This window comes from Cucurbita moschata, unplaced genomic scaffold, assembly GCF_002738365.1.
Source record: "Cucurbita moschata cultivar Rifu unplaced genomic scaffold, Cmos_1.0 Cmo_Scf00011, whole genome shotgun sequence".
NCBI lineage: Eukaryota > Viridiplantae > Streptophyta > Magnoliopsida > Cucurbitales > Cucurbitaceae > Cucurbita > Cucurbita moschata.
Genome location: NW_019268527.1, coordinates 5,500,503 through 5,514,745, shown reverse-complemented (window position 1 = coordinate 5,514,745; position 14,243 = coordinate 5,500,503). Strand labels below are relative to the sequence as shown.

At 37.0% G+C, this 14,243-nt stretch overlaps 4 protein-coding genes across 6 annotated transcripts; 3 read left to right on the top strand and 1 right to left on the bottom strand.

Annotated features, from left to right (window-relative positions):
• The first annotated feature begins 224 nt into the window (after positions 1 to 224).
• LOC111450026 (protein ABIL2-like) lies at positions 225 to 3,475 on the top strand. 3 transcript variants are annotated; one of them, XM_023090163.1, is made up of 10 exons: positions 225 to 752; positions 1,483 to 1,599; positions 1,684 to 1,766; positions 1,844 to 1,994; positions 2,158 to 2,257; positions 2,343 to 2,435; positions 2,513 to 2,555; positions 2,660 to 2,754; positions 2,879 to 3,024; positions 3,125 to 3,475. In XM_023090163.1, the coding sequence occupies exons 2-10, from the start codon at positions 1,522 to 1,524 to the stop codon at positions 3,293 to 3,295; spliced, it is 960 nt and encodes a 319-aa protein (XP_022945931.1). In that variant the 5' UTR covers positions 225 to 752; positions 1,483 to 1,521; the 3' UTR covers positions 3,296 to 3,475. The 3 variants fall into 3 exon arrangements, with proteins under 3 accessions (XP_022945931.1, XP_022945932.1, XP_022945933.1); XM_023090164.1 differs by having other exon boundaries at positions 225 to 758; XM_023090165.1 differs by having other exon boundaries at positions 225 to 759; positions 1,478 to 1,599.
• A 163-nt stretch (positions 3,476 to 3,638) lies between these two features.
• Positions 3,639 to 4,909, bottom strand: LOC111450028. The gene is made up of 4 exons (XM_023090166.1): positions 4,790 to 4,909; positions 4,211 to 4,283; positions 4,076 to 4,131; positions 3,639 to 3,933 (listed from the first exon to the last, which is right to left on the bottom strand). Exons 1-4 carry the CDS (start codon positions 4,843 to 4,845, stop codon positions 3,819 to 3,821), a joined length of 300 nt encoding a protein of 99 aa, XP_022945934.1. The 5' UTR covers positions 4,846 to 4,909; the 3' UTR covers positions 3,639 to 3,818.
• Positions 4,910 to 5,037: 128 nt separating this feature from the next.
• On the top strand, positions 5,038 to 7,317 carry LOC111449243 (50S ribosomal protein L9). The gene is made up of 6 exons (XM_023089052.1): positions 5,038 to 5,184; positions 5,283 to 5,444; positions 5,539 to 5,673; positions 6,078 to 6,185; positions 6,496 to 6,600; positions 6,894 to 7,317. Exons 2-6 carry the CDS (start codon positions 5,301 to 5,303, stop codon positions 7,056 to 7,058), a joined length of 657 nt encoding a protein of 218 aa, XP_022944820.1. The 5' UTR covers positions 5,038 to 5,184; positions 5,283 to 5,300; the 3' UTR covers positions 7,059 to 7,317.
• Positions 7,318 to 8,343: 1,026 nt separating this feature from the next.
• On the top strand, positions 8,344 to 13,847 carry LOC111449824 (RNA-binding KH domain-containing protein RCF3-like). Its single transcript, XM_023089882.1, has 8 exons — positions 8,344 to 9,470; positions 10,485 to 10,955; positions 11,161 to 11,409; positions 11,940 to 12,194; positions 12,758 to 12,837; positions 13,016 to 13,124; positions 13,206 to 13,332; positions 13,427 to 13,847. The coding sequence occupies exons 1-8, from the start codon at positions 8,787 to 8,789 to the stop codon at positions 13,444 to 13,446; spliced, it is 1,995 nt and encodes a 664-aa protein (XP_022945650.1). The 5' UTR covers positions 8,344 to 8,786; the 3' UTR covers positions 13,447 to 13,847.
• Positions 13,848 to 14,243: the final 396 nt, after the last annotated feature.

Sequence of the window (14,243 nt, the reverse complement as noted above, 5' to 3'; positions counted from 1 at the left end):
CAAAGTGGACAATATCATACCATTGTGGAGAGTCGTGTTCGTCTAACAATGATAAGCTCACCTAACTAATTACGGTGGTCAATGTTAGAAAGCCCCACAATCAATCAATCAATCAAGTGGGGAAAGAAGGAAGACAATGTTTAGATTGAAGGAGAGAGAAAAAGGCGAAAGCTTTGATTTGGGAATATTAAACCCTGTTTCTTTCTTTGAGTCCAACAACTAGTATATTAGGAAGAGGAGAATGGCGGAGGGTTTTTGGGGTTGGGACCCATCGTTTCCAAAACACACTCATACAGTGGCAACCACGAGACGCAATGATGGGGAGAGAGAGCTAAAATAGGGGATTTTTCACATTCAAATTTGCCCACTTTTGCTGCTTCCAAAAGAGAGGGAGGCCCTTTCAACCAGAATGCCCCCTGATTTTCTGGCTTAACCGACGAGCTCCTCTTCATGTTTGTCTCTCCCGTTTCCTATCTCACGCCCACCACCACCCTCTGTCTTTCTATCATTTTCATCTTCAAATCCTTGCCTTTTCCTGTTTCTTTTCTTCAAACATTTTACAGAGGTTTTGTAACTTGTCGTTTTTCTAGTTCACTCTAAATCTTTTACCAAACCCACTTGATTTTTTTGCCAACTTTTGGCTTCTTTTGCTTCTACTCACTCTGGGTTCACATTTTGAGGCTCAAGAATTAGATGGGTTTTCGGCTACCGTCTCCTTTCTAGGTTCGACCTCTTCACCTGCAAAACAACAGGTACAGGTGCTTCCCTTGAGTTTCTTTCTTTCTTTTTGCTCTCCAATCCTTTTTTTTTTTTTTTGTTGCTGACAAATTTGGAATGAGAGAAAACAAATTGGTTTCTCGACTGTGTTACCCGGGGTTTTCATCTTCTATATTGCGAACACTTTCTCTTGCCATTACCAAGGGTGCTTCATTTTTCGCACCTTTTTCGATGTTGTTAAGGAATTACTGGACATTGCCTTTTTAAAATTCTCCAAGTGGGTTGCTTTGAATTTAATTATTCACTGCAGCTCGAGTCCTGGCGAAGATTCAGACAGAATGAGCTTTTTCAATTCATGAAATTTCAACATTTACTTATCTGTTTTGTTCCTTTTTTTTTTCTTTTTTTCTTTTTTTTTGAATTATGGAAAAACACTATTTGTTTTATGTCGTTGATTGGTTCAAATTTGGTATATGTTTAATCTATGAGACACCGAGTCAACTATTCTTTCATTTATTGAATTCAGAATTCTCATCACTTATAACCTGTCAAAGGGAATGCTGTCTCTCTCCCTCACCTGCTAAATCAGTACTTCTGTTGTCTCTTTTGGGCTATACTACAAAACATTAATAATTTTAAGGTTTCTAAAGTTAGTTTTGAAATTTATTAATGTTTGCACTGCTAGTGGTGGGAGTGTTGCTTGATTCAATGATTTTCGTCTCTTGCCATGATTTCCTTGGTTGTTTTGAAATTTGTTGGTTGCAGGCCTTGTAGTTAGTTTGAGCTCAAACCAAATCTTGTACAATGCCCATCTCACAACAAACATCCAACTTCGATGAGATTTCTATGAAGCAGAGTTTGATTTTCTCTGATTGTCTCAAGGTACTACTCTGTGTCTTTGTCCAGGTTCTCCAAAATGGCAACTCCTCGTCTTTTGTTCACTCTCTTTCTGCATTTGATTTTCAGGATTTGAAGAACCTGCGAGCACAATTATACTCAGCAGCAGAATACTTCGAACTCTCTTACATGAATGACGACCAAAAACAGATGTGAGTTAGTTTGAGTTGTTTATTAGAGTAATTTATAAGAGAGTAAACTGGAATCAATGATGTTTTTTTCTATGCAGAGTGGTAGAAACATTGAAAGATTATGCTGTTAAAGCTCTTGTGAATACGGTGGATCATTTAGGTTCTGTTACTTTTAAGGTTAACGATCTCTTGGATGAAAAGGTGGATGATGTTTCTGGAACTGAGTTTAGGGTGTCATGCATCGAGCAGGTAAGTTGCAACTTACATTATTTGATACAAAAATGAAAAGAGAAACCCGAATAAGCTGTATAGATCCTCTAAAATCCATACTTCTTAGCAGTAGAGGAAGCTGATTAATTCAGCGATAACTACATTCTAAATTGTTCACTTTTACTAACCTACGGGGCTGTAGAGGCTAAGAACGTGCCAACAGTATATTGATCATGAAGGACATTCCCAGCAATCCCTGGTGATGAATACCCCAAAATATCACAAGCGTTACATATTACCAGGCAAGTTTATTATCTTTGCCCGACGTCCCAGTTCGTTTCTTTTGCTTTCTGAGAAGAAGTCTTATAGTTTGTAGAATTTGTCCAGTTGGGGAGACCATGAATGGCGGTATCCAAACTAGATCCAAATACGAAGGATGCAACCTAGATGATGAAGATGACTGGCACCAATTTAGAAATGGTAAGCGCCCAAATCAACTGTTTGGAAAATTTTCAAATGAAACTTCACCATGTATTAATCTGATTGATATCCTCTAGCTGTTCGAGCTACCATTAGGGAAACGCCGCCATCCATTATCAGGTAAATGCCACATTTTCTTTTGATCCGAACTGAAACTGCTTGCTTGCGTTTACCTCTCTTCTTCTGGTGAACTTGGCTGAACGAATTCTTTCTCGTTCGTGCAGTAAAGAAAATTCTCCTGTGCGTTCGCAACGACCTTCGCCATCCCCACAACCTAGAACGTTTTCATTCACGTCTACTATGTCCAAGAAGGAATTAGGTTCATATGCTCTTAATTCTTCCCCTTTAGCTGCCCTTTTGTGTGTTAATGTAACTATATTGGTTTTTGTGCTCATAGCTTATGTCTGCCCTCATAAAATGCAAATACATTTGTTTCAAACCAGATAAACGGTCGGTTTCACCACACCGGTTTCCACTTCTGCGTTCTGGTTCTCTCTCAAGTAGGCCAAAGACGCAGAGTTCAAGTCGATCAACTACGCCCAACTCAAGTAGGCCCACCACTCCAAGTAATTCCAATGGCCAACGACGGGTGTGTTCATTGTGCTCTCTTATGTTTTACTAAATTAAGTGAAAAAATGACATCATTGAGTAACTGAGATTCTACAACATGAATTTTTCTTTGCTACCAGTATCCTTCAGAACCTAGGAAATCAGCATCAATGCGTATGCCTGCAGAAAGGGATAACAGCAAGGATGTTGAACAATATCCCAGCAAAAGCAAACGCCTGCTAAAGGCATTACTCAGCCGACGCAAGTCGAAGAAAGACGATATGCTGTACACTTATTTGGATGAATACTAGTACTTCCAACACGTTCAGGAAAGCAATGAACCACAGAGGAACCTCTTCAATTCACTAGAGCTACCAGTTTGTATGTTTCATATAGCAGTTTTTCCTTCATCCCATGCTCAAATCATTTCTTTGTTCTTCTTTCACTGTAATTTTTACTAATATAAGTGATACCATCGTGTGGGTTTTAAGAATTATCCCTTATCAGCGTGGATTTCTGTAGCCGAGTCAAATGACCTGATTAACTCGTTAGCCATTTAGATTTCTTTCAACTATTGAGGTAAAAAAATAATCGTCCACATGATTGGAACTAAATTGAGATTCAAAAGAAATAATATATTATGCAATGACGTGACTGAATGTAAGGAGTAATATGGTATCGAAAATGTTATATTGTTGGATCTCAATGTTCGAATGATGGATGTTGGATGTGGTTCTTCACCATGGATCAAACCACTTCAAATCATATTGTAACAAAATTGGAGATCAGATGTAAACTAAGCAAACATGAGATGTAAAAGATGAGCGAAGGCTATCAGAAATCCAATCCTTGTCCGAAATCTTCGATTGTTTTTATGGCAAGAGTAAGCACATCCAGAAAAGCACTATATGATGCACGCAGAAATCTTGCTTCCACTGCCTCGAAGTGTCTGCATGAAACAAGTCAGACAGCTAATGAAAATTCTAAAAAATGATTGAAGAGAATTGTGAATGTTCCCAAGAATTCTGTATTAAGCTATTTTGGTATCCATGTATTATTAATGAGGAATGCCAAGAGCATAATAGGCTCACACTGAAAGTTTTCCATCAGAAACTGTCATCTCCCTTTTCACCTTGTCTGGCTGCAACTGTACTTAGCACAGAAATCAAATCAGAAACAAGTCCACTAGGGAGCACAATGCGAAGGTTGAAATAATCGAGAAGCACCTCTTTATCGACGACTAAAGCATTATAGACAATTGAAGCTTTCTTCTCAGATTCACAGTCCACTTCGAAGTCACTGCAGATAGCAAACGATGAGTTAAACTGCATGTTTCCAACATAAATGTTGACCCTTAAAGAAAAAAGCAAGCGCAATGACCACTTAGGAACAAATAGCAATTGTTAAACACTAACAACACCCAGAAAGGAAACAACATTGGGTTCTAGGAACCATAGCAAAAGAAGAAAGCTTCGCATATTTGAGCTTTCATGACACTATTTTACTCGCGAAACTTCGGGTTCAGCAACAAAAGAAAAATGGGTTGCCACTTGCCAGGCACAAGAACATGATCATCATCATCATTATCATTGTCTTATTTTGAATATGGAAATTGCAAGGAACCAGAGAAAAAAAAAACAGAACGGATTAATCAAATGAGAAATAAGATTAAACTAAAGACGCGAAGCTCACCAAAATGCTAACGTAGCAACGATAATAAACAAACTGATCTAAAAGCATGCCATACAATCAAAGGAAAACTTGTATCTATGCATTTATGGGCTTAGAGAGAGAGAGAGAGGAACCAGCTGAATTCCCATTTAGCATCTCCATCAGAAACGACGGAAGCTGTCGGAGCCATTGCTTCAATTTTAGCGGAAAAACGTCAAATTCTACGCTAAACCTAACATAACAGGCGGCATTCCGATTTTTGAAGGTTTTTTAGTAAATAAAATAAAACATCAATTTTGGGCTTGGGCTTGATATTGGGCCCGGTCCTGGGCGGGCTTTCTACTTTTAAAAAATAATTTTAGGGCACTCTGGTTAAATAACCATTATACAACGGCGACCTCTCCATCGCCTTCGCGGGTTCTGTTACGTTCGCCGTCGTCGGGACACTTTGAGCTTCATTGGAAGGGATTTGTCCATTATTGTTCGGCTGCAAAGCCACTGTCGGGATTCCTTCTTCCCTGTTTCTACGGTAATTTTACTCTTTTCTTCTCCGTGCGCCCTTACTTTTTGCATTCTTGCTCGTCTGTTGAGGTTTATAGCTCTTATGTTTTCCATTTCCTTTTACAGACTCTTCGTTAGATCGAAATGGCTTGTATTCAATATGGTAAAAATGCACTCCAGAGAATTATTAAAGACACTAGGCTTCATCCTTCTGATCGAATGATGCAGCCATTGCTATTCTCGAGTCAGGGAGTTAGACATAGGAAGTTGGAAGTTATTCTGACAACAGTGAGTATGTGACTTCACTTTTTTAGTTTTCATGCCTGACCGTTGGGTTTTATGAACAATTAACTGAAAAATTCTTACTTTGATGTTTAAAAAGAGCATAGAAAAGCTTGGGAAGGCCGGTGAGACAGTTAAGGTTGCCCCGGGATACTTCCGAAACCATCTTATGCCCAAGTTGCTGGCTGTTCCAAATATTGACAAGTATGCTTATCTCGTCAAGGAGCAGCGCAGGGTACTTCTCTGCAATTTAGATCTTATTAGTTACTTTTGGTTGTTTATCCATATGCGTTTGTGCTGTTATTTTCTTGATTGCATTGATTAGTCTTTATTGTTCCCTCCCAATTGGAAAGAAGGGCTGAGGAGACGACAATTGAATTTACCTGACTGGAAATCGTGCTTCTTATGTTAATTTTTGGTGATTTTTAATTTTTAGCAGCCCTCATGAAAACACATTTGAGAGTTGCAAAAATGTTAAGTCCTTTATCCCTATGTTGGAGACTTAATGGAGGATTGACCAACTGATTTTGCTACATGATGGTTTCAGTTTCTAATGTTGGCTGCATCGCCATGATAGATTGCACACGAGGATTCAGATACTTCTCATTGGTTTTGATAATTTCAATTTGTTTTATTTAGATTTACCAACCAGTTGAGGAAGAGGTCGTTAAGGTTGTGACCGTGACGAAGGAGGATAAGATGAAAGAATATGAGAAGGCAGCAAAACGCCTGGATAGTACTCAGCTGGTTTGTAACTTCAATTTTTATCCTTACTTAGTTGTTCTATATATGTTTTGTTCTTCGCCAATTGTCAATTTCTTTTAATCAGTTACCCTTGGAATGATTTATTGTTTGATGTTTAAGAAATGAATAAACTGGTGCACTAAATGGCTTAAGCAAATGTCTGAGGTTGCCCTTTTTAGGAGGCAAGACACAGCGATTGCAATAAAAAAAGTGGATGAGATTGCCTTCACAGTATTAGAGAATTTTTTATAATTGGATATTCTGCCGAATTGATAGATTTATTAATTATAACTGATGCTTAACACAATCTTAGGTTTTGAGGAGGTTAATTGACAAGGAAAAGTTCCGTACTCGTGCCACAAAAGATGAGCCCTTGGCCTTGCAATCTTCTGTGACGGTAGACGACCTTGTTGCTGAGGTAGGCTTTGATCAATTCTTGTGTTCTTTTTCAAATGAGAATTGAACGGTGTGGGTGGGAGAGAGATCCTGAGAGTATCGTAAAGTGAAACTTCTTGTCTGCAAATTATAAGCATTTCAGAAGGTTCAAGGACTTCGATTAAACATTTCAGTAAGAGTTCGTGGTCCTAACAACTAACAGAGGATGGACTGAATAGATAAGGATTTGGGATGAGAATCATATTTAGTCTTTTATCAATGAAGACTTCATTTTTCTTTTCTAATGTAGATCAACATATCCTTTTCTTGGTTTAGGTGGCACGGCAACTTTCTATTCAAATTACGCCTGAAAATCTACATTTGCCAGCCCCCTTGCCAACATGTGGTGAATATGAAGTACCACTGCGCTTTCCAAAGTCGATCCCATTGCCCGAAGGAAAGATCTACTGGTCCCTGAAAGTTAAAGTCCGTAGTAAATAAAAAATGGGAAACAGCATGCTCGTTCATAATGATGCCAATGGTTTTGGTTTCTTAAGATCGTTAGGGCCTCTGGTTATTTTGAGGATTTATTTTTTGTGCTTTAATGTTAGCTGTTTGCTGGTTGCTCAAGTTATTGAATTGAATTTCTTTGCAAGACTATACAATGGATTCACATTTTGATGAGAGAATCAAATGCTGAATGGCCATGGCATGAGAAGCTTGTGTTCAAGGAGTACACTATTTTACTCTTTTCTTTGCATACTTTTGTTTAAGATAACGTTAATTTTCTCTTCTTCTCCGTTTGTTCTTATGTTGAGTCTCTTGCACTCGCAAAAACTATATTTGGTTTTCGAGCTCTACTCTTTGTGTCGTCCATTCACACATTCCTCAGTAGTCTCTAGTACGTCTCACCCATTTCAAGGCCAACTGAATTAACTGTTGTCAATTCAAAGCTTGAACTTGGGATCTTGGAGGGTTTGAGTTGCGGAATTGAAGTGGTCTAGAGCATCCTTTGTTGGGTATTTGATCAAGATTTTCAAATATGTCAAACATAGTAAGATTGAGATTAGTTGAGGCCCCCTAAGTTTAGTGTATTTGATTGATGATAAAAACCGTGACTCTCTTGTAAATTTCTTTTTTATGCGTTGGTCTCGGTAAATAAATATAACCGTTTCGATCCGTTCTTTGCATGTACCTACATAGCTTTAGCATTTTAATGTTCTTTGATTTCTTCTATATGATTATAATTTATGTTTTTTCCATCTTTGGTACTACCATATATTTATTAGCAGACAATCCAAATTTTTATTTAACAGTACATCCCATCCCAGTCAACCTACCATACTTGTGCTATTTTTTATCTCTTTCAACCACAATAATATAAATAAAACCATTTAACTTGAAACTAAAACTTCCAAAATAAACACATTTACTACAATAAACCTTAGCATTCGAGATATATTTTTTTCTGAATTATTTTTTCAATAAAAGAAATGTTAAAATGGCAACCATAAATTGCTCCTTTGAAAAGGAAGATATATTATATGCTTTTGACTTTATATTTCGAAATGCAACCGTATTAATGATTTTCGTTTAGAATGAAAATTCAGTGTGTTTGAGATTATTAATTAAATGAGTATTTAATGATTAAAATAATATCATAATAAAAATATAAGCAAATGAATTTAACAGAAAAGAATCATGGTTAGAAATCGAAAGTAGTTTTGACTTAGTAGAACGGTTAACATGTGTGTTTATCTTTATCCACTGTGATTAGGAGAGAAAACAAAGGCGCTCAACAAACGGCGTCGTTCGCTTCTTCACTGGCAACACAAATCTGATGGATTCGTATTTGCACCACAGCTTCAATTAGTCTTCTTCTCCTTCTTCTTGTACTAGGGTTTTTAATTGCAAAGGTTTTACTGGATTTTCACTGGATACAAGCAGAGGGACGGGATTGAAGCAACGGAATTGAAGCAACGGAATTGAAGCAACGGAATTGAAGCAACGGAGTGAGTTCTGAGTTCTGAGTTTTTATTTTGTTTCTGTTCTTTTTGGACCCGAGGAATCTAATCTACTTATGAGTTAGAGATTTTGGACCCTTTTACTCCAGAAGATAAGATTGTAACAAAACTGGAAAATCAAAGCCAATGACATCGAATTTCTGTGACTCTAATGGCTTCGCATTGAAATCAACTAAACCGGGGTAACCATTATTTAACATTTGAGATGGAGAAGTCTAGATCTAAGAGAAACTACTACTATGACCACCAAGACTATGATTCCGAAGCGATGGGTAGAACCAGACCACGTTACAACAATCACTACGCCAGTAATAACTATCGTCACCGTGGCAGTGCAATTCGACCGTCTAAACCTCAAGACCAACCTCTTATGGTGACCACAACTTACAGGATACTCTGTCATGACGCCAAAGCCGGGGGTGTCATCGGAAAATCTGGTAGTATCATTAAGTCCATAAGGCAGCACACCGGTGCGTGGATCAACGTGCATGAGCTTGTTCCGGGCGATGAGGAGAGAATAATTGAGATATCGGACACTCGGCGGCGGGACCCCGAAGGTCGGATGTCGTCGTTCTCTCCCGCGCAGGAAGCACTTTTCTTGATTCATGAAAGGATTCTCGAGAGTGAAATGAGTCCTGGGTTTAATGGAATGGGGTATGGTGCTGAGGATGAGGAGGATGATTACGGCGAGGTTAGAGGAGGAGCTGGTGGTGGCAATAGCCGTGTGGCCACAAGGCTTGTGGTGTCTAGAATGCACGTAGGTTGTTTGCTAGGGAAGGGAGGAAAGATAATCGAGCAAATGAGAATGGAAACCAAGACTCAGATAAGGGTTCTACCTAGAGATCACAATTTGCCTAGCTGCATTACAATGTCAGAGGAGATCGTTCAGGTTTAGTTTCTGAACACTTCAGTATCTCGAAAGAGTACCCTATTTCTTGTTGCTATGGTAATCTAAAAAAATATTATACTCATACTGAATCAGGTTTAAAGGAAGCCAATTTACTTTTGCAATGCTTAACGGAAGTTGCTAATTGGGTTCTTAGGACATGTTAGAACGTTAAAAGAGGCAGTAATAAAATGGCGTCTATAAGCAGCTTAGTAATGCAGTGACAGGTTTTTTGAATCTGCTACTGTCCTGTCTTTGCTTCACTAGCTATTTGAGAAACTAATAGAGTTCGACCAGAAATCATTTGTTTTCTGAAACCATCAAATTTGTTTCTTACTGCGCATTTTATTCAATCTGTGAGTTTACAAAAGCTAGTCATATTGGCAGAAACGTTTATGTGGGAACGTCACATATATCTTGCATATTACATTGTTTTGCCTTTTCATATGTTGATTCCTGCGTCGATTGTTGAACTAACTTATTCAACCCCATTGATAATCTCATTTATAGTTTTATTTTCATGCCTAGGTACTGGTCAAACATTTGCCTATGGTTTTAACAAGCTCTTTAAAGGTCTTTTGAAATTGTTAAGTAGACAGTAAATATACAAGACATATGTAGTCTTTCATTTTGTTGTATCATTGCTTATATGACCATGTAGTTGTTTATTTTTAGGATGTTGCTTAAATTCTTCTATTCTCCATAGATTGGAGGATCAAAAACTGTCCAGAAATAAATTATATAATATTAGTGTGATAATCTAATGGACATGCATTGGGATTCCAATTTTTGGTGCCAAGTTATATCCCTCATCCATCTATGATCTAGCTAACCAGGCTTTATATAACTTAAAACACGAGCTCTATCTTGATCCAGACTGAATTAAGGAAAAATATATGGTGACGTGATCAATTGTCTTTCTGCTCGAAGTTCTCACAACTTCATTATTCCATTCGTTGAGTATGAAGAATATATAGTTGTTAATTACTTTCTAATTGGGGCTTTAAACCTCTGCAGATTGTTGGAGATGCAAATGGTGTAAAGAAAGCTATAGCTATCATTTCATCACGCTTGAGAGAGAGCCAGCATCGTGACCGTAGTCATTTCCATGGGCGTCTACATTCACCAGAACGAATGTTCCCTCCTGATGATGATTATGTTCCACATACAGCACGGCGATTATCAATGGATGGACGACCATTTAGGCCACGTATATCTGCTTCTAATACAAGAAGCAATGACTATTTGAACCGTCATTCTAGTTTTTCGGTGGAGCATGGGGCTACTCCTGTTAATGACAATATGATGCCCTTTTATGGTGAGGACCTTGTATTTAGAATATTATGCCCAATTGAGAAGGTTGATAGTGTCATTGGAGAGTCTGATGGAATCATAGAATTACTTCGGAATGAAGTTGGTGTGGATATCAAGGTTTCAAGCCCTATGACTGGTTCAAACGAACAAATTCTTATCATTTCCTCGGACGAGGTACTTCAACTTTTTTTTTCTGCCTTAGTGGTGTACACCAATTTACTGTTTCCTAGGTCCAAATCACTTAAGATTGCCTTTCCTTGCAGACGATTTTTAGGAGTTATATAAATAATCACTAAACTGACTTTAAAAGTTATGTTTACCATTTATATATTCATATTTTTCTTGTTTAACTTTCTGATCGGAAAATTTGAGTTCTTAGGGTCCAGATGATGAGCTTTTTCCAGCACAGGAAGCTTTGTTACACATCCAAACTCGCATTGTTGATCTTGTTCCTGACAAGGATAACATTGTAACTACTAGGTTACTTGTCCATTCAAGTGATATTGGATGTTTGGAGGGAAGAGATGGATCGTTGTTAGAGATGAAGAGATTAACTGGTGCAAATGTACAAATTGTGCCAAGAGAAGAACTTCCCATGTTTGTATCTGGGGCTGACGAGCTTGTACAGGTTTGTCATTGAACTTTAAATTGATAGAATTCCTAGATTTGATTAAAGTTGTTTAATGTAATTACATTTTGCTCTTCGAGTTTCTTTTTTTTTTTTTTTTAATTTTAAATTCATAGCTTTTGTAGAATTTTTTTCCTTAAATCAGTTACAGAACATGGGCATGAACAGTGAAAGTTAGCGGTCTTAAACCATTGTATGAATATTACTTTTATTTATCTTTTTTTTCCTCTATTTTTTAAGGATTAAATATGCATATTCTGATTTGAAAATGCAGTTATGAAGTCTCAGGTTAGTAGAAAATATTGGTCTTTCCTGATGTATAAATAATATTTTCTAATTTTTCTACTTTGTTTTATAACTAGTCATTTGGTTTTTTAGCTAGAATTTTGATTAGTAAGAATCTATACTCTGTTTATATGGACGGTAATTTTTGTTTTAAAATATTTTCTAATTTTTCTACTAATGTGTCTAGTTGGAATTGATGACTTTTTCTTCCTGAGTTTCTAATTCCGTAACTGCAATGTTTGTAGATCATAGGGGACATACAAGCAGCTCGAGATGCACTTGTTGAGTTAACATCAAGATTACGGAGTTATATTTGTAAGGAGCCCTACCAAAAAGATGCAAGTCCTCCGATCTCAGCACTGAACACCATGGTCAGTTTAGGACTCGAGGAATCATCTTCAAATAATAATGCTGCAGCTCGTGAAGTTCACAGTGGAAATGATTCTTTTAGCACGGCCTATCAAAATGTGCAACCTTTTGCAACAGCACAGCTTCTGAAGGTTGCTTATTTTTTAAATCTTTTTTCTTCTCTCATGACGAGAGGATTCTTTCTTTTCAGAACGGTCTCTTATCAGCCATTATGAGTGGAGCCACTTTACTTTCTTTGGATACGAAACTATTTCAGATTAAGGTTCTTCTGAAAACTTCTTCTGCATAAACTTGCTTTCTCTTTCAGACAAGTAGTAAAAGATTCAACCAAGATTTGAAGCCTTCGTGTTAAATCCCTTGAGCCATTGGTCACTCGCAATTTTATAAAATCCAATGTGCCAAATGTTATTTTGGTAGTCATATGATGGTTCAAGTTCCAATCTGTGGGGGAAAAAAGAAAAAGTCGGGTCATTTTTCTTGCGTGTCTAAAGGGAAAAAAAAGTGTTTTTGGCCAACCTAGGTGAACATTTGGTTTCTACTATGGGTCTTCTTATATGTTTCTTTTGCATTAATATTCAGGAGTATTTATTGGTTTAATAACATACCTGCACTCCATAAGTTCTATTGCATTTGAATGCGCACCTCTACTGAGACTTCAGTTCTGCACCAAAAAGATTCAAACTATCATTTGCAGGAAACTGGAGGGGCGAGCAATGAGACTGGTACGCAGAATGAAAATGATCGACGTGAAGATTTGCCTAGTGGGTTAAATAGGTAGAACTTCTTTCTGCAATGCTGATTCCTCCCCCTCCCTCAATTCTTTTGAATCAATGAGACATTTTATAAGTTACAAATGACTTCATGGTGTTTTCCTGCCTGTCATTTACATGCTTCTCTTATAAGTTAGATCAATGACTTCACTGCAATATATAAGTTTTGACATTCCGATTAGGATCCCTGTGCCGCTTGTCACTCGGAGCACACTTGAAGTTGTGATACCAGAGCCTGCAGTTCCCCAGCTTATAACAAAGTCAAAAAACAAGCTTGCTCAGATCAGTGAGGTGGCAGTAGTTAAATTTTGTCAAACCTTTCTGTAGTATATTAAGAAAATGCCTTGTTGGCTGATATTTTGTTTCTATCAGTTATCCGGAGCCAATGTTACGTTGGTAGAAGATAGACCAGATGTAACCCAGAAGATAATTCAAATATCAGGAACACCAGAGCAAGCAGAAAGAGCCCAGAGCTTGCTGCAAGGCTTTATTTTGAGCAGTAAGTCTCTCTCACTAACCCATTTTGTGTTACATTTCTAATCTTAGATTACTTTTTTTCTCTGTATTTACTTTGTTTGTTTAACACTTTTCAGTGCAAGAAGATGGGCCTTGAGTTATGGCCATTTGGTTTACTCTGAACTTTAGTTGCCTATATAAAAGGATTGACCCATCATGATCAACTGTATTTATCACGGGGCTCTTGCTTCTAGGCTCGGAAGGTGTCTCATTTCTAGCTGAGCCATGGTCGAAGACAGCGAATTAACCATTGCCATGTAAATTTAGAATATACAAGAGTTTTCATTCTTCAGTTTTTTTTTTGTTCGTTCTTCCTTTTGCTGTTTCACAAATACTTGCGTGTTTGTAGGAAGCAATTTGGGTATCATTCATCTCCTATTGAAATCCAACTTTTAAGCATCTCTTGTTGTACTTCTACTTCTACTTGTAGTTTTATTTATTTATAGTTTGAGTCAAGATATGAACCTCTTAACATTTTAGTCAAGCTTATTATGCCTATGTTTATTGCCTCTTCTACAACCACAATAATTCTTGTGCATGGTTTAGTGTTATTAATAAACAAAAAGCAAGTTTGTTTTCTAATTTTGAATTGTATTTTTTTTTAATAATTTCTATTAGGATTCATGAATAATGCTTAAATGATAACTTGATATGACTATTAAATGTAACTAAATGTTAAATTAATGAATCAAATATTTATTTAATTTATGAAAATTTTCAATAACAAAAGAAATCAAATTTCGAAAAAAATAAAAAGGCTAAAATTATTGATTGTTTTTATAAAGGACATTTTCTTTTAGACTATGAAACATCATAATCTAAATGTGGAGCATGAATGAGACATTTTACCTTCCTATTTTGCCATTACAATTTCAATGAACTCTCATTTTCTTC